This window comes from Papaver somniferum, chromosome 7, assembly GCF_003573695.1.
Source record: "Papaver somniferum cultivar HN1 chromosome 7, ASM357369v1, whole genome shotgun sequence".
Lineage (NCBI taxonomy): Eukaryota > Viridiplantae > Streptophyta > Magnoliopsida > Ranunculales > Papaveraceae > Papaver > Papaver somniferum.
In genome coordinates this window covers 165,467,517-165,486,514 of record NC_039364.1, presented here as the reverse complement: position 1 = coordinate 165,486,514, position 18,998 = coordinate 165,467,517, and the positions used below count along the sequence as shown (strand labels likewise).

At 35.5% G+C, this 18,998-nt stretch overlaps 1 protein-coding gene across 3 annotated transcripts; it reads left to right on the top strand.

The window, feature by feature from the left end:
- The first annotated feature begins 3,357 nt into the window (after nt 1-3,357).
- Nucleotides 3,358-8,769, top strand: LOC113298986 (polypyrimidine tract-binding protein homolog 2-like). Of its 3 annotated transcripts, XM_026547901.1 has the most exons (13): nt 3,358-3,491; nt 4,611-4,812; nt 4,908-5,117; nt 5,275-5,337; nt 5,515-5,541; nt 6,179-6,241; nt 6,347-6,420; nt 6,736-6,831; nt 7,057-7,114; nt 7,549-7,653; nt 7,737-7,818; nt 7,986-8,098; nt 8,220-8,769. In XM_026547901.1, exons 2-13 carry the CDS (start codon nt 4,627-4,629, stop codon nt 8,574-8,576), a joined length of 1,434 nt encoding a protein of 477 aa, XP_026403686.1. In that variant the 5' UTR covers nt 3,358-3,491; nt 4,611-4,626; the 3' UTR covers nt 8,577-8,769. The 3 variants fall into 3 exon arrangements, with proteins under 3 accessions (XP_026403686.1, XP_026403685.1, XP_026403687.1); XM_026547900.1 differs by lacking the exons at nt 5,275-5,337; nt 5,515-5,541; XM_026547902.1 differs by lacking the exons at nt 3,358-3,491; nt 4,611-4,812; nt 4,908-5,117; nt 5,515-5,541 and having other exon boundaries at nt 5,282-5,335.
- Nucleotides 8,770-18,998: the final 10,229 nt, after the last annotated feature.

Genomic DNA, 18,998 nt, shown 5'->3' with positions numbered 1-18,998 from the left:
TAACCTAATTTGTTTCTTTAATGGAAAAGAATAATGAATAAAAAAGAATAAATGACACAATCAATCAGAAAAAAATCCTTAAACTATTTTTTTTTAACAAAAGAGGATATGAATAAAAGGGAATGAATGACACAAATTATTAACGTAGGAGAACAATTAGAAGAAAATCCTTAATTTTATTTGTAATGGAAGAGGGATTAAGGGAAAGAAGGATTCACCAATTCAATGTTAATGTGTTTTGCAACGGAAGAGGTAAGTGAAATGAGGGTTCACTCTCAGTCATATTTATCTTTTGCACTTTTAAAGGAATATGGGTTATCGATCGCCTTAAAACACCCATCCATAACCGTCGAATTGGGGAAAACACATTTTTTTGTACCCAGAAATATTTCCAGGCACTAAACACGATGATTTTGGTGTTGATGAGGAACACAGGGTTAAAATCATAAAATAAACATAAGAAGAGAGACATCAATTTTACGTGGTTCGGCAAGTTTTGCCTACATCCACGGACGAATCCCCTTGTGGAATGATGTTTTTATTCATATCAGAATTACAATGGATTTTTTCTCTCCTAGCTAACCTCCTTTCTAAGATTACAATTCCCTTTATTTATACAATTCCGAATTAGATTCTTACCCTCATTACGAGGTAAACATAAATTGCATTAATTTTCCCTGCATGCCTCTTGGCCATGCCCTGCATGTCTCCTGGCCATAAATTGTATTTAGTTTCCTTGCATGCCTCCATACCATAAATTATATTAAATTTTCCCGCATGCCTCCTGCCATAAATCATATTCAATTTCCCTGCATGACTCTCTGGCATAAATGGCATTGACTGGTCGACAGGCATAACAGACTTTGACTGGCGGGCTTCCCATCAAATTTATTGACGGTACAAACAACATTTCCATTCTTTTCTATTTTTTCGAAGTATTGAATATTCACTTTTCCGGAGGTCAGGAGTCATAAAATTCAGAAGGGCTTTTTAACAAAGTGTCCATGCTTTTGAAATGTATTTCAAAAAGTGGCCGTTTTTTCAAATGTTTATATAAAGTGGCCGATATTGACATTTTCCATCCCGTTTTTTTCAAAAAACGGGTAACCCCAGTTAACTCAAACGTGTCAGCTGTAGAAGACTTAAAAGCCCCTAAAACTTCGACTAACCTAGATGCGTGTCCCTGATCTTCTTCCCTGACCTTCAATTCCTTCTGCTCATCGCAAAATTAAGATGATACATATCTCTACAAAATCAGCTCTAATCTAAAGTATCCCAAACTTCAAATTGATTCAATTGAAAATAAAAATTTATCAATCATATAAAGTTACAATTACCCAATCCATCCAGTAGCAAAACAAGTTGATATATATGGTATAAATACAAGATCACATAATCAATTTCATCACTACCCAATTTCATCAACAACAAAAAGAAACCATTACTTTTCATCATCGTTATTCGATGCTTATGGAGTTAATACGACATATGGTGGTTAGATGAAAAATCCAGCACCACAACATAGCAACAAATAGCAACCACCAAGCTACAAACAAATCACGACCATACTTGAACAAGATTCCATCGAATGATCACCACAAACCAAGATCGAAACCAAAAACACCATGAATCAATAAACCCCCAATTTTAAAGAACCCTAAATTCAATTTCTACTCCATGTAACAAATTAATACAATTAACCATCTAGTATGACCAATACAAAGATTAATAAAAATTGGGTTTGATGCACTTACTCTTTTTAAAGACCTATATTGCTTCAATTTAAGAATTACCTTCTTCTTCGTCTTCCTTTAGTTTCAACTTTCACTGTAACAATAAGTTGAAGACCCAGTTATACTCTTGGTATACCATTAAATCTTCTAAATAATCAAACAAGTCCCAACTTTATTCTTTAGTGGTACCCTAATCCTAGAAGATTTCTCTTCACTGGTGTTTCTGGTTTGGTTTCGATGGTAATGGCAAAAATACAATGCGTAAACGAAGAAGAAGCAGATTTACATGTCGGTTTCCTTAATTATTACGCACTTATAAGGATATGTTAGTCATTATATCCTAAATAATTGACTTAGTCAATGTGGGAGACCGATTTGGTGGGTCCAGACGTCTAAACTAACAGAAAGGCCACTTTAGAAAAGATTGAAATTTTCTGGCCGGTTTATTAATTATATGGACGGAAGCTGGACAGTTTATTAATTTGCCCAATTCAAAGGTCGTAACTCTTAACTATGTTATTAACCAACGAGTATCCGTACCCGGTGATTATACATGTTCTTTTACTGGATCCGATTCTCGGTCCATAAAATTGGGAACCGTACCCCGAACCGTTAGTATCCAGAACCGACTATGATATGTCGGATCCGACTATGACATACCGGACTTGGTTATGAAAATGTATATACATAAAAGTAAAAGAAAAAATTATTAAAAAAAAAAGAATTTATTAAAAATTCATTAAAAAATCGGGCACCTAACTCAGCTGGTCATCCTCGTTTTCCAAAGCTTCATGCGTTTCAGGAGGTCCCAGGTTCGAGCCACCAATGGCGTAATATTGCAGGAATTAACATGGAAGGTAGAGTTAGCTTGCCCCTCTTGTGACACAATCTCAACCCCCATCCGCTTCGGCTCCCTTGGCTAGGTTACCCATGAGGCTCGCGGGTAGGCTAGCACGGCAACCTGTTCAATTAATGTAGTAGTACGTTGTTGGAGCTTAGCTTGTTAGAGCTTCTCCAATGGCATGTGTGTGGAGATAAATGTCAAAATCCACCTAGGATGCACATCCATTTTCTCTAAAATCATTCTCCAACCCGGATGTCATAAATCAATATATGCACGACTTTAGGTAGAAAATGTCAAGGAGAATGTCTAGTTTCCCACATTCCCCTTGACATTGTCTACCATCCTAGTCAGCTTTTTTTAATTAAAAATATATTTTATTTACTAAAATTAATTCTAATACAATAAATAATCATTTTTAGATCTAATAAAATCTTAAAATTACTAAACATAAAATTTACATTTAATAAGAAAATGATCACAAACAACACCACCGGAGATGAATAACTTTTTTCACCTAAATTTAAGGAAATTTGGAATAAAGATGTCTTGTTTGTGTTGCCACATAGGAAATACATACAACAACCATTGGAGAAGTTCGGCTTCCAACTAATTAATGTAATACTCTTTATCTTAAAAAATTAACTATTAAACTAAAATAACAAAAATACCAAAGGATGACATGTGTCGCAATCTAAGGGTTTAGGATAATCTATTTTATGTTGTGATGAATATATTTAGGCACCCCTTATCCACCTCACATGGATGGGATTAAAATTCCGAGCCCCTTCAGGTTTATAAAACACACAAATCTGGAGTTCACGTTGGGGAGAAAGAAACCTTTCTCTGGATCAGTTTATTCTTTGCTCAGCCTTTCCGAAGAAAAAATCAGATAAGGGAGACGTATCCGCTTTTAGGTATAATTTAGATAATCTTTTTACCGATAGGATTGTATAATTTTTTTTTAAAATAAGGTAATTTCGTTTCAGTTTATTAGATTGTATTCGATCCATCGAATTGTAGTTCTACTTACTAAAGGAGAAGAGTTTTTCTTTCCTTTTGTGTGTTGTTTTAATGATGTTGGTTTTTAATTGATTTGTAGAGGGAAAAATGCATCTGCGTTCTAATTAGGTAGTGTGTCGATTGAAATTAGCGGTTTCATGGAATCGATATCTTTTTACAATTCTCTCTATATATATATATACACACACATATGGATTGAATTAATTAATTTTTTGAAGATAAGGTTGCTTTGCAGTGTAAGTTTGAGTTAAGACTAGATAGCGTTTTCTAAAAATATAGGATGGCACTTTGATAAAATCACGCGTACTTGGTTTTGTCATAGAAATTGAAGGGGAAAAAAAGAGAGCTGTAAGAGTGATAAGATAATAGCCAGTACTAATAGCACTTGCATATTGCTGGATGGTATTGGTAAGTTTTTTTTTGGTTTGGGAACGTGAGTGGTCCTTGGCTGAAAAAGCTTCAGTCTATCTTAGCCAATAATTATTCAGTGGGAATTGTTTTTCAGGTAAGTCCATCAAATCGTGAAACCATGCAATTCTCAACTCTTGCTTGTATAAATTTGCCTGAAGGTTCTCGGACAAGATTTTTCTTAAATATGAGTAAGACTTTAGATATTTTGAGAGGCGGAGTAATTGAGCGATTATGTAGGAGACTGGAGGATTTGTACAAAAACTTGTCAGAATAATGCGAATGATAGGCGTAAAACAGTGGCACAATGATTTTTTGACTAGTCGAGGGACCATGTGGAGAAATATTGTAAACAGTTTTGAAATTTTATTTTTCATACTGCTTTGAATGTAGCAAAATCGTTTTATTTGCTGTGGAACTGTGCTCAGCTTAGTGCATAATAACTCTTACATCAGCGTCTTTCCTTCTTTTTATCAAAACTGGTGACTGTAATATATCGTCTGTGTCGAGTCAGCAACAATGCCATCTTATTTCTGTGGAATTGGTGCTCATTTTAGTGCATAATAACCCTTCACTTTCCTTTCCTTTTGTTTTTTTTTAATCAGAATTGGTGGTTGTAAAATGTCATCTGTGTCAAGTCAGCAACAATTCCGCTATGCACAACAACCTTCAAAAGTTCTCCATTTGAGAAATTTGCCATGGGAATGTACCGAGGAGGAGCTTATAGAACTAGGAAAGCCGTTTGGGAAAGTCATCAACACCAAGTGCAATGTCGGAGCTAACCGCAATCAGGCCTTTATTGAATTTGTAGGTGATCGCATCTGTACTTGTATGTGGGCTCTCCATTTGCACAACTCCAGATTTGATGCTTGCTCTTTTGCTTTCTCTTGTTCTTTTTCCAGGCAGACCAAAATCAAGCTATCTCTATGATATCTTATTATGCTTCATCCTCAGAACCAGCTCAGGTACGAGGGAAAACAGTCTACTTACAGTATTCTAACAGGCAAGAAATAGTACACAATAAAACCACTGGAGATGTAGCTGGAAATGTACTATTGGTGACTATCGACGGCGTTGGGGCACGTGATGTCAGCATAGATGTTCTACACTTGGTAAGCAGACTACATGTGATTTGGATTATGGAGGAGGAGATTAAAGTGTCGTTAATCTTGCATGAAATAATTCAGATATGCGAGTTTCATGTGTTTGCTTGTAGTAATATATCATGTTTAATGATGCTTTTGATTGACATGAATCTGAATGGATCAGCAGGTCCATGTCACGGAAACATCTTCGATGGCAGCATATTGCATCAGGAGAAAGCTCATGTGTGTTTGTCTCCTTTCTCCTTTCTTACCACTACCTCTTCACCCTTACTCCTCTTCCTCACAACCATACTACATCCAAAAAGTTAGCCATGGTTCTAATCTTCCTCCATCCTCACCCATAGCTCCCATTATTAGTCTTACTGAATTAGTGACATTTTTAAACATAATTAAGGAAATGTAGTTGTTTAAAATAATGGTTTCTTCTTGTGCATGCATCCTGTTTGGATTCTTGTGCCGGGATATGTGAATATATTTCTGCTTGTCCTCAGTTTTTTTTCTCATTTCTGTGCGCTTAACGTTTGAATTTGAACATTCTCGTAAGTCATAAATGATGTGTAGTTTAGAGAGTTATAACTTACTTTTCCACCTTCAGTTGAGTTGCAATAATTATGATTTCTTGTAAAGCATTAGAACAACTAGTTTCAAACCCATTATGAGTTAAAGATAATCTTAGGGCTATTGTTACACAATTCCTGATTTGGTGCATTGTGTTCAAAGCTGTCATAGTGCTTAGGTGTCTCTCTTCAGGATATGATTTGGATATTAGCAGTTGATTTTTCCGTATCTGGGACAAGGCATCAATACGGTCTTTACACTCCTGTCTCTCTCTTGTATTTCTTGGTACATTATGATAATTTTTTTTTTTTTTGGGTACAAGGCAAATCATGCCATTTTATTATCTATGCTTTAAAAGCACCTTTTTATTTCATCTATGGCATTTTCCTCTTAAAATTTATTGTGCTGTAAGTGTTTGTAACGGCTTAGTTTGAGGCTGAAAGTTGCCCTATTGACATTTTACTATAAGAAAACATTATTGTGAGTGCCAACTATCACTGGTGATGCAGGTATTTTCAGCTTTTGGCTTTGTGCATAAGATCGCTACTTTCGAAAAGACTGCTGGTTTTCAGGTTATATATGTTCATCAAATCTGTTCCTGCTATTTTCCTGGTTTGATTTTTAGTTAGTATTGAATCATCACCTTAAAACTCTTGCATCCACCTGTTTTTTATTAGGTGCTGGTTCAATTCTCGGATGCAGCAACTGCTTCCGCAGCAAAAGAGGCCCTTGATGGAAGATGCATCCCTAGGTGACCCTTATATTCTGTCTTTGAAATTAATTTCTGAACTTTTATTATGTTTTGCTGTTTTTTAAAATTTATTTCTGAATTTTATTAAGCTTATAGTTAATGTTAAATGCCATGTGAACCTTATTAAGTCGTTCAAGAAAGAGTGTCGATTAATCCTTGATGAGTTCTTTGATTGGTCTAGTCGTATAAGCCATCTAGTAGTTAAAAATCAACTGTGCAGGACTATGTCTATGTGTACTACTGATGCTCCTAGCTATTTTATTTTATTATTATTCTATTGATTTTTCCCCCTATGTTTTTGCTTGTTTTTTGCAGTTACTTGCTTCCAGAACATGTGAGTGCATGTACTCTCAGAATAACATTTTCTGCGCACACAGATTTGACTGTGAAGTTTCAGAGCCACAGGAGTAGGTGAGCTTATATTTTAGATGTGGTTATATGACAAAAAGCAAATTTTTCTTTCTTCCAGTCATCTGCTTCAACAAGAAGATTAATCTACCTTTTTTTTTGTTTTTTCTTATGCAAGATTTTCTTTTAGTAATATTCTTAAAAGTAAGTTCTTAAAACTAACTAGATATTTTCTTTTCCTACTGTGCATGCTTTAACCGTTAAGCTTATATTTTGCTCTCCACACAGGGACTATATTAATCTAAACCTTCCCGTAGCTCCATCAGCCATGGATGGGACTGGTCAGGTAACTGTTTTTCTTTTCTAATTGGATTTGGATTACCTCAGAGCAGTGGACATTCCCCTATATGCGGCATATCTGTGCACATTGAGAGCAAGTCCAAATATATATTTGGAACATCATGTCCTAACATGACCTAATTCGACATGCGTTGTATTCTAAAAATATTTGGGGTTACCTCAGAGCAGTGGGCATAGCGCTACTGTGTTCCCCTATATGCGGCATATCTGCGCACATTGAGAGCAAGTCCAAATTTATATTTGGAATATCGTGGACATGAGTTGTATTCTAAAAACAGTGATTCAGATTTTGAACAAGATGAATGCTAGTTTCCATTTGTATGTTGACCCAAGTACCAAATAAGTATGCATTTCTCTTCTTAGCGGACCTATTTTGCAGATAAGACTAAAGTTTGATGTTCCTGCAAAACTGTCATGTAGTTAATTGCTGGATTTGATGCGAAAAAAGTAGAACCTGAGAGCAATGTCCTGCTTGCATCAATTGAGAATATGCAGTATCCAGTGACTGTGGATGTGCTACACATGGTATGTGCAGCAGTTGTCTTGGTTCACCACTGTAGAAACTAGTGAAGTTGTATCTCAACATCGGTCTCATATCTTTCTTGCAGGTCTTTTCTACTTTTGGACCTGTTCAAAAAATTGCCATGTTTGAAAAAAATGGAGGGTTTCAGGCTTTGATACAGTATGCAGGTAAGCTTCCAAATAATTTTTTTCAGGATCTGTCGGTGATAAGTTATGCAATATCTTCTGCTAGTACTAAATGATATTATTATTGGATCACATAAGAACCTTCACAACTCGCATGTATAAGCATCGTTGTAAAAAACTTGGAAGTTTCAACATCATTCGTATTTCAGATATTCAAACTGCTGTTGTTGCAAAGGAGGCTTTGGAAGGTCACTGTATATATGATGGAGGGTTTTGCAAGCTTCACCTCTCATATTCCCGTCATACTGATCTCAGCGTGAAGGTAGAAGCTTAATCTGTCATCCAGTTTCCTGTAGAACGTTCTGTGCAAAATGCATGTATGTATGGACTAGACTTCTAAATGCCTTTATGGATTAAATGATAGGCTGATTTTCTGGTTTCAGGTGAATAATGATCGAAGTCGTGATTATACAATCCCTGATAACAGTATGGTAAATGCCCAACCATCGATTCTAGGGCACCAACCAGGTCTAGTGATGGGTCCTCCAGCGGTTCCAAACTATAATGGATCTCATCAATTTCCCGTAGCAGGAAATGGAATAATGGGAGGAGTTCCTGCAGGTCCTGGATACCCAGGTGTGTCTCATCATACTATGCAGTTGCCTAATAATGCGTACATGCCACCACCACCTCCGCCACCTGGTGCACCCCACTCCACAGGTGGTTATGGAATGATGCAGTATCCAAATCAAGGTGGTCAACAGCCACCTGTCACTCAAATGTCGCCTAATCCGCAATGAAAATCTGTGGCAAATGAATACTTTCATAACGTTTGGTTTCGAAATGGTCTTTTCTTTATATTTTGTTAGAGCAAGCAAAATATTTTGATGCAATTTGGTAGAAAGTGATTCTAGCGCCACTCGTTATCATGAACATAATATTGGATGTTATAATATGAAAACGGCCAAATTTCAACATGATTTTGAATATTTAGCATCTTCTTCATTGGGATGTTCTTGGTGTTCTTCACCAAAATAAATACCAACAGAAGTTTTCATTGAATCCTTATGCAACCATTAGTAAATTCCATATGATTTGAGATATTTCTTTCTCAATGTCACCAAATCGTCCATGCCCGTTTAATCTAACCAGATCGGCATGATTTGCCGCCCAGACAAAGATCTAAATTTTGTCCCGGTCTAATGACCTTGGACATTACAATTTTAAAAATACTTGAGCCGTTCATAATGTGGCCTACTTTGGAGTTTTTCAACTTGTGCTCTTTCTTTGAACAGTGCCCGTCAGATTTAGATCGGAGCCTAGAAGAATTACATTTTTGCAGTTCAGTTGAGTGACCCACTCGTATTACTATAACTAACGACACTAACATTTCTGATTGCATTGGGGTTGTCAATTAGGTTCGAAGGATGTGCACTGCAATATGTTATGTGGACTGCAATATGTTTAAAAGTAAGTTTTTTATCTTGAAAAACTTTCTCACATAGATTTCCAAGCATTTCAGCAAATAGCTGCAGAAACTCGCCCAAAGAGAATCCGCTCATGAGAATTACTGAACCAAGAGGAACACCATTCAAGACCGGTGTTACCTATCATTTTCCAAGGGCTTCACTTCAATATAGCTTACACTTTTATTAACCATAATCTATTAATTTTGGTCAATTTGTTTTACTAATATTTGAAGTTTGACCTATTTTTATTATTATTCATAGCCCACAAACTAGGCTAGCAATTCATTGGATATGCGATAGTCTGGATTAGAATATCGGTGAATCAGTGGACTAATAATAAAAAACGTTTTAGGTTTTTCTTTTCTTACATATTTCTTTCAAACAAGTGTTTATGAACATGAGGGAAAAAATATTTAACTGTAGAACCCTAGTTGTTACTAGATACGATACTAAAATAATTTACAATAAAGTTTATATAATTATTATTGGAAAATTTGGTACCAGAGGATGAAAAATCTAAGAACTAAAAGAATGTTGTATCACTGAACTTCAAGGCATTGCGATTCTTTTCAAAAATATTTCGACCATTCCCAAATAATTGGCGAGTACAATCGAAAATAGTGCTTTCAGGATACAATGAAGCTAACAACGTTGTTGGGTTCAAGAATTGTATACTCCCTTGACCCAACCAAGAACACACAGTATAAGATTCTGATGATGCTTAGAGAGAAAAGAAAACATAAATTTTGATGTGTTTTTCCATGTTTGAATCAAAACTAATCATCACTACCTATAGGGGACTCATGCCTATTGGAGATGCCTCTTCACTTCGAAAAGACATCAATAGTGTCTAATGTGAATGGATGTGTCTTGTAAGGATTCACAAGCTCGTCAACGCTATTTGGTCGGTCAGAGACGATTTAGCCTCTGAAGACTTGATTAATTAAAGATGAACCTTAATTAATAGAAATTAGTCAAACAATAATTTGAACAAACCAATAGTACCATTAGATAGATCTCGAAAAGTTATGCGAAATGGACTACTAGAACACGACACCGTGCGAGGAGGATATCGCACTCGGAAATTTGGATGTCGAAGTTTGACAAAAGTCAACCGGCATTGACCGACTAACTTAACCTTGACCAGGAACCTGACTTTAACGGTTGACCTTTGTTGACCGAACCTATAATTTGACTGGACCTCTATTTAGTAATAGGTTAGCCCATAGAATTTCCCAAGATACCATGTAGTAAAACCTTATGGATTGATTCAAATTCAATTAAGCTGAATATGTTCATCTCCTCTTTTGTTTGGATTTGAGTAGGAGTTGTTGTAATTTTGGTTTGGGATGATGATTACTCATTAGTTTTTAAGGTGGTGGTGTTATGGTAATATTGGGGGATATAACAGGGAAGATTAGAAAGGAATATAGGACGATTGTAGAGAAGTTGATATGGATAGTATGGGAGTTTTGTTAGATTACCAAGGGTTGGCTATATGAATTCACTAAGGTTTAAGAGAAGATCAGAGGTTAGGGGAAGGATAGAATCATATGTAGGGAATAGTAGCTTGTGTTGATTTGAAGAAGTAGTTCTTGATGAATATGGAGAGAAAAGATGATGTTATTTGATAATCATGAATATGATGATGGAAAAACTTATAAAACATCCTCCAAAGGCTAAGGTAAACTCTTATATTGATTCTAGTATGTTTTTAATGATTTGGGTGTGTGTTAGATATGGAAAATAGCTTAAAACCGATCATAGGATATGTTTTGAAAATTATGATTTTATGTGAATTTGTTTGTTTACTGCTCAACATGTAGAGAATTAATTAAGTACCTTATAGAGAGAATTTGGCATAGCTCTATAAACATCAATTGTAGTATATTCTGTTGTTATTCTGTACAAATAAAGTTTGTCCCAATCCGTTTAGGAACGAGTGAGATATCATCGATAGAAAAGTAGTCGTCGCAGCTGAAACTGTGTTAACAGTCGCAAGTGTCAATAAGTTTGTGCTTTTATAGATAGGTTTTACTGAGATTGGGTAGAAACTCAGCAGGCAAAACTTGTAGAACGTGATTCCTAGATTCCAAAGAGCCATCATTTGTTCAATTTAGTTTTATATTGTATAATATAGAGACCTTGGAAGTTAAGCCCTGGCACTGTTTTTAAGTGTCCATACTTGGCATAGTTTCAGAATCATGTGGAGAAGATGCCCGAGCCAGCAAGCTGACTCGGGGTGACCGTCTGACTCGTCCCGAGTCAGACCAGTACATGGGTTAGGGTTAGCGGGTTCGTTACATCCAACTGGGGTTACTCAGCGGTTTGGCGGACTGAATTGGCGGTCCGGGTTGAGCCAAACCGCGGGTTAGAGTTAGGGCCAGAAATCTTATTTTGGTTTGTGGACCACTTAAGGTCCGAATTAGCTTTCGGTTCCTTTTGAAAAGTTGTAGGGTTTTTCGAGAGCTTTCAGATGATACCTAATTTGACCCTATTTGGATAAGTAGATATCAATTTATGCCATAATTACATATTATCAGGTTAATAGAATTAGAACCATTAGTTATTTCACTTAACCTATAACTAGAGATTTGTATGATATTATGTTATGAACATTGTGTGAGCGTGTTGGCTAAATTCTTAGAGTACCTGTGTGACTAAAAGTTAGTCTATATTAACAACGAACAATTCAAAAGGATGAACCAGTGGATCGTGGATCTCGAGGTAGGCTTGGCTTGTCATCAAATCAGGTGGGAACTCTGTAACTTTCTTATAATCATTAAGTTTTATTTTATCTGCGAGCATGATGAGTCTTTAATTTCTGTAAGCATATTGTTTGTAATTCAATGGGTATGTTGTGTGATATGCGTTGTGTGATTTCCCCGCAAAGAGTGTTTGTGTTTCCCCATAGCTCTTGGCTAAGTTTAGTAGGGAAATGCTACGTTGTTTGAATATTACCTAGTAGTCCGGCCTTATCCCTGTCAAATATTATTACATTTTATTATCTTAAGATAGTAGTCCTGCTTTACCCCGGTTGATTATTACTTAATAGTCCGGCATTACCCCGGTTAGATATTATATATACTATATTTTATTTGGGGAATCATTCTGTGCATATCATACTTGTTTGTTCAGTCTTAGTAGTATGACTGGGTTACTATGACCTTGACTTAGGAAGAAATTCTAGGTTCATGACTGGATATGGTCATTATTTGGAGACTTCGGCTTACGAATAATGATTGGGCCTTTTGTGAACCTGATGTCCGGAGTCAGATTATAGTAATCCAAAACCTTATTATATTCCAGACTTAGATGGTGGCATTGGGATTTATGAGGTGTACGCATTCCATGATAATATTTTATGGTACCTGGATTCATGCTATCATTTGAGACTGGAGTTATTCCTGACATCTTCTTCTCCATTGAGTGAGAAGAGGTTAGGATAACATATGTTTAGGTTGTTTAATTCTTTTCTCGTAGATCCATCCGGTGGTGGATCTTGCACGGATATTTCCACGATGGACGTAATATCTGGGGATGTGAGTTGAATCAATCTTACGCTCTATGTTGTGTGTAAAGATGTTTATCGTTTTCGTTAGTAGAACTGTGATGCATGTTAGTGATTACTTGAATGTTGTAATGGTATCCACTGAGCCCCCATTTGGGATGATGTGCTCACTTGTTCCCACTTCATTTTTCAGTAATCAGAAGAAATGGAGCGCTCGATGATATCTGTATCGTAGCTTAGAACTTTATCGAATCTAGTGTTATTGTATATCTTTTACTACATGTATTCTTTCTTATTTTGTAAACAACACATTAATATATACTTAGAACTCGAAAGACTTTCATTTATATAATATTAGAGAGTTTGGGTTTTGTTATTAGCACTTTTTGTAGTTATGATTTCAATTAGGTTGTAATCCTATCAGCTAAGCAGGTTTAGTATTTTAGGTCATCACAAGTCTCTTGTGAACCATCACACCCTTTGGATATGCCTTTTCATCTCCAACAAAAATCCATTGCGTCTATTCGGCACAGGACGCTCCCCATCTAGCGGCAAACCAAAAAACGAAAACCGTTTTATTTTCTATATTATTGAAAATATCCAACAATCTCCCCCCTATTTTTAATAACCAAAAAACATGAAAACAAAGTAAAAAACATTTAAATCAGAGTGGATGCTTCACCAAAGTGGGAGATTATTGGATATTTTCGATAACATAAAAAATAAAACGGTTTTCGTTTTTGTGATGGTTCACAAGAGACACTTCCATTCCCATTAGACACTATTGATATCTTTTGGAAGTGAAGAGGCATCTCCGATTGTTGGATATTTTCAATAACATAGAAAATAAAATGGTTTTCGTTTTTGGTTTTCCGCTACAAAGGAAGAGTCTTGTTCCGAATAGACGCTTTGGATGTTTGTTGGAGATGAAAATGCATCTCCAAAGGGTGTGATATATGAGTCACAAAAGACACATCCATTCCCATTAGACACTATTGGTGTCTTTTGGGAATGAAGAAGTATCTCCAATAGGCATGAGTCCCCTATAAGTAGTGATGATTTATTTCCATTCAAGCATGGAAAAACACAACAAAATTCTCTGATTTCTTTTCTCACTAAGCATCATCAGAATCCATAAATTCGGTGTTCTTGGTTGGGTCAAGGGAGTAGAACTCTTGAATCCAACAACGTTTTTAGGGCTTCATTGTATCCTGAAAGCATTATTTCACTGAACGATTGTACTCGCCAATTATTTGGAATGGTCTAAATATTTGATGAAAATAACCGCAAGGCCTTGAAGTTCAATGCTAAACATTCTTTTAGTTCTTAGATTTTTCATCCTCTGGTAACAATTTTTTCAACAGTTTTCAATAATTAATTTTCGTCAGTAGAGGGTAAATTTTAAAATGATTTAGTGGTGACAAGTTTAGGAGATGTTTAATCTCCCAAATCAAATACAACAGAAGAATTTGGATCTTTTGTTTTTCTCTGTTATATGTCGGGTCAACAGATCATCAGTTTGGGCTCTTGCAAGATGGGTTTACTGACAGACTGCTCATTTTTTTGTCTATTTTGATTTCAATTGTATATATTGTTGTCTCTCGACTTTGTACTTATTATGGTATTTTATGTGTTCGTATTTGAGAAATAGTTCTCTTTTTGAAAAAATTGGGCTCGAAAAGTTGTTAATGGCACCCGGAAAATGGATAAAGACACCCACATATTGGATAAGGGCACCACAATGATATCAACACCCGAAAGATGGATTCTAGGCACACCATCTTCAACATTTAAACACAAGTTTTGGCGGAAATCTTGTTTTCACCTGTGAAGAGTTTTGGAAGAGCTTAAATGAGATTCAAACACGGAATTTGGTTGGGATGGATTTGTTTCAGCTAAACAAGGATTGTAAGTTGATTGGATCGATTAGATTGGGTTGTATCATTGGATTTTCGATAAATCAAGGAAAGAAAAGATACTCGGATTTTCTGGAAACGTAGGACAGAAAAGCAGGGCTTGGACAAGTTTTACTCGGAAATTTTCATAGAAATAGTTCGGTTTGGGCATGTTGATATAGTACAATATTGGTATGGGACTAGGATTGATTGAAAAAAAGAAGTTTTCCTTTCCTTTTACGGAACAGAGAAAGGGATATATTCTCAGGTCTTTTGGGATTTATATTTGGTAGGTACGTGAGATTTAATATCTTCTTTACAAGATATGGTTCTATCATTAGACGAAACAGGAAGAGTATGAGGCCAGTAAGAGACGCGTGAAAGGAGTTTAAAAGGAAATAACCGTGATCTGCAGGAGAAGAAAAAGAGAAAATTTTAATCGGGTTTAATCGGTGATGTGGTGTATATATAGGTTGTTGGGACCTAACAGAGGAGTGATCGAGACTTTGGGAGAATTGCATAGGAGAAACTAAGACTGCAAAGACGTGTAACAGTTTTCCAACAATTATTTCTGTTAGGGTTTCTCTGTAACAATTGTATTTGTTACAAATACACTGCTTTATGACTTTTCCTCTTTTTAATCAACTTTTGAGCGATAAACATATATTTTGAGCAAGTGATTAATATGAGGAGCTAAACCCCAACACTGGGGCAACGGAGGAAGCCATTTTTCCAATTATTATGTGGTAATTTCTATTTAACTTAACGTCTGCAATTCTTTTATGATTATTTGCACTGAACTTTAATCGATTTTACGATTTTGATTAAATATTTGTGATTTCTCTTGATGAGGCATGTTTAGCCTAGGGTTTTTGATGTGCCATGTTTGCTTACACCTATTGTTTTGAGAATCTACTTATCTAGGCAATATTTAATAATCAAATCGAATGTATTGAGTTGCATAATTATTGTTATTATTGAATCATTGATAATTGGTTAATAGTGGAATCCTTTGTCTTAGTTTTCTCTATAATCTCGAAATTAATCTTATTTAATTTGCTATTTTAGAATAAGAATTTTAGTCTAAAACCAATTTTCACAAGTCTGAGAACGAACTTTTACTTATCACTTGAAAAACTACATCATCTACCTTTTCCTTATACAACATAAAAGTGATGTATTTTCAAGTGGAGTTTTCGAGAGATCTACAGACTGTCTTCGTTGACCCTATCAATAGTCTGGAGAATTGATGATTTTCTATGATTCCGTCAGCCGAGTGAATAATGATAAATCATGCGATGGTTTTCTATGATTCCGTCAAGGGTGGACGATGCACAAAGAAAATTGACCACGTTTTTTTCTTCCATTCGACTTAAACTACTCTTACGGGTCCATAAACAGTTACAAGAAGTGTTGTTATTTGGGATCTAATTTATGGAATTCATAATCAAGTATATTCCATTTCTCAATCATGGCGGAGTGTAGGATCGAGCAAGAGAGAGGAGAGCACAAACGCGGAAGCAATAATAGTCTACATTGATAATCAATTCGGTGTACAATTCTTATGGCTCAATAGCCTACTTATAGTCTCACAAACTTGACGATCACTCAAACCACTTTCCTAATAAAAATAAACTCTAAATAAAACATACTTCTATAAACACAAAGAAACTCTAAACATAGTAAAACTCTAAAACTAGCAACCGACATAACTTGCTTCTCAAGTTAACTCGACTACCAAATATGACACGCTGTGTCAACTTCTTTTGTTGATCCAAACTGACTGGTGTCAACTGTAGTAGTTGATCCCAATACTGTGTCAACAATACTTGTTGATCCACTAACCAAATCACCATATGTTTGTTTAACTTCCAACATCCTCCCTTAAACCAAGATATCATTTAACGAGAATTTTGTAACCCTCTTCTACTCCTCATCATCTTCGATTAATCGACGTTAGCACGTCCTTGTCTTTTCTCAATTTCTATCCCTCTTCTTCCATTGATAAACGTCAACATACAACTATTAGAAACACTAACAATGGTAGTAGCACGTTCTTGTCTTTTCTCATTCTTCAAAGATACCACCAACAAACTCTTACTCCTTGATACCCGATTATAGCTTATCCCAACTTCATGATCCTACCGAATTCCGTCAACATTATCCAATAAACAAACTCAATTCGCAAACCGCGGCACCAACTGCAACTCAGCTAACAAATCAATCTTCTTCTTTTGCTTAACAACAAACATCAAACACTCACTTCGTACTATCTTCTTCTTCATGTTCTTCTTTATCGCAGCGGAACACCATCCTTAACAAGCTAGAAACACTATTGTTGTCCTCTATTCAACTTGCTAACCAAACACAAATTCCAAATTTTGTAACTCATTAGAGGCCGAGTGCCAAATCCGAAGTTGATCCCATTACTGCGTCAACAATACTTGTTGATCCACTAACCAAATCACCATATCTTGGTTTAACTTCCAACACGGAGAGAACCTATCGATAACAGAAACTTGTCAGTATCAATGAGTTTTTATGTTGATATCTTTTAATTTTTTATATCGTTTTCTGCTGATCTGTGGAAGTTTTGTCCTAGAAAACGTTATATTTTTGAACTTGACATATATATTTCTGAATCATGTGATAAACGATCATTTATCGGCATGATTGTGCATCATAACTGAATACAAATTCTGTAAACACCATTAGAGGCCGAGTGCCAAATCCGAAGAGTCGTAACTGTGTTGGTATGAATTTATGGGATTTGATGATTTTCTTGATTTTAATAATTATGTGAGGGCATGGATAGTGAGATTAATGTGATTATGCCTCTTTGGTGATCTAACTGAGTCTATTAAGAATATACTATATAGGGTTGTCGGGTTGTATATTGGTAGAGTTCTTATGGTTGATATATTTTGATTCATGACAACATACTAGTTCAAGTACATATGATTTTGGTTGAGTATAGTGGAACACCAAGTTCTTCACCATTGAGCCAAATCCGAAGAGACGGTAACTTGTATTACTATATAGTTCATATTTGAAGATTTCCTTCTTATAAGAATTAAGTGCGAACATGGTCGGTGAGGTTTATGTCATGATGCCCTCTCTGGTGATCTAGTTGAGTTTTTCAACCAATATAATAGGTACAAGGGACTTAAAGAATCCATCTAGAATACAAAACAAAGCTTGACTAAGTTAGGCTAGATAAAGAGCGGTCGAGATTTGTAGGAGGGATAAATCTACGACCATGGTTTTTTCAACTAACCATTATAAATACTTTATTAATTAGTGTCCTATTAAGTGCTCATGATGAATGATTAATTAATTTTTCATGATAAATGTTCATTTAATGAATCTACAAATACATATTTTTATTAATAAATAAGTTTATTAAAAACTATATCTATATTGATAGGTAAAGAATTTGGTGCTAGCGAGTTTCAAACTCAGGTAAGTGGTATCATCACGCAATGACTTTACCACTGTACTACAGTGATCCCGGTTAAAAAGGATATTTATAATTTTTAATGGTGGTAGTGAAAGAAGCAGTGGGTTGTGGAAACAGTGTTGGATATTTGTGAGTGGTGGAGGTGGTAACATTACTGGTGGTGGAAAAAATAGTGGGTGTGGCTGGTTTTACGTACGGTGGTGGATGTTAGTGAATAGTAGTAGACAATGATAGTTTTGTGTCTTTACAAAATGGGCAACATTCTATTTTGATAGATGTAGTTGGCTGTTTTTAGCACAACTGTTAAGGACAAAACACAAATATTTTGAGGAGGATACTAAATGATATAATACAATATGATCATGACCGCTGGATCACCCCAAATGGATCCCAACTATTTCTAGTACCCGATTGAATAAAATCACGGTTTTTAGTGTTAAAATAAAATTCATTTCATTTCCAGAATACAAAACAAAGTTTGGACAAGTTAGACTAGATAAAGAACGATCAAATTTATACTAGCAGAACATAAATCTACCGCTATAAATGATCGCGTTTAATTAAAAAATAATAATAATAAAATTTAATAATAAATGTTCAGTTGATATTTCATAATAAATGTTTATTTAACTAATCAAATGAATATATTTGTGTTGATACATAATAAATTTATTCGATATTAACCATATCAGTAAGCATTAATGGTGGTTGTGATGGTGGACAGTGGTGAGGATAATGGTGGTGGGTATTGGTGAGACTGATAGAGTGGTGACGATAATGTGGTGGTGGAAGAAGTAGTGGTAGTAGGGTGAGAAAAGGGGTCTTAAGATAAGTAAATTAAGTACTACTGGTCATTGTGATGGTGGGTGGCGGTGGTGGATCGACGA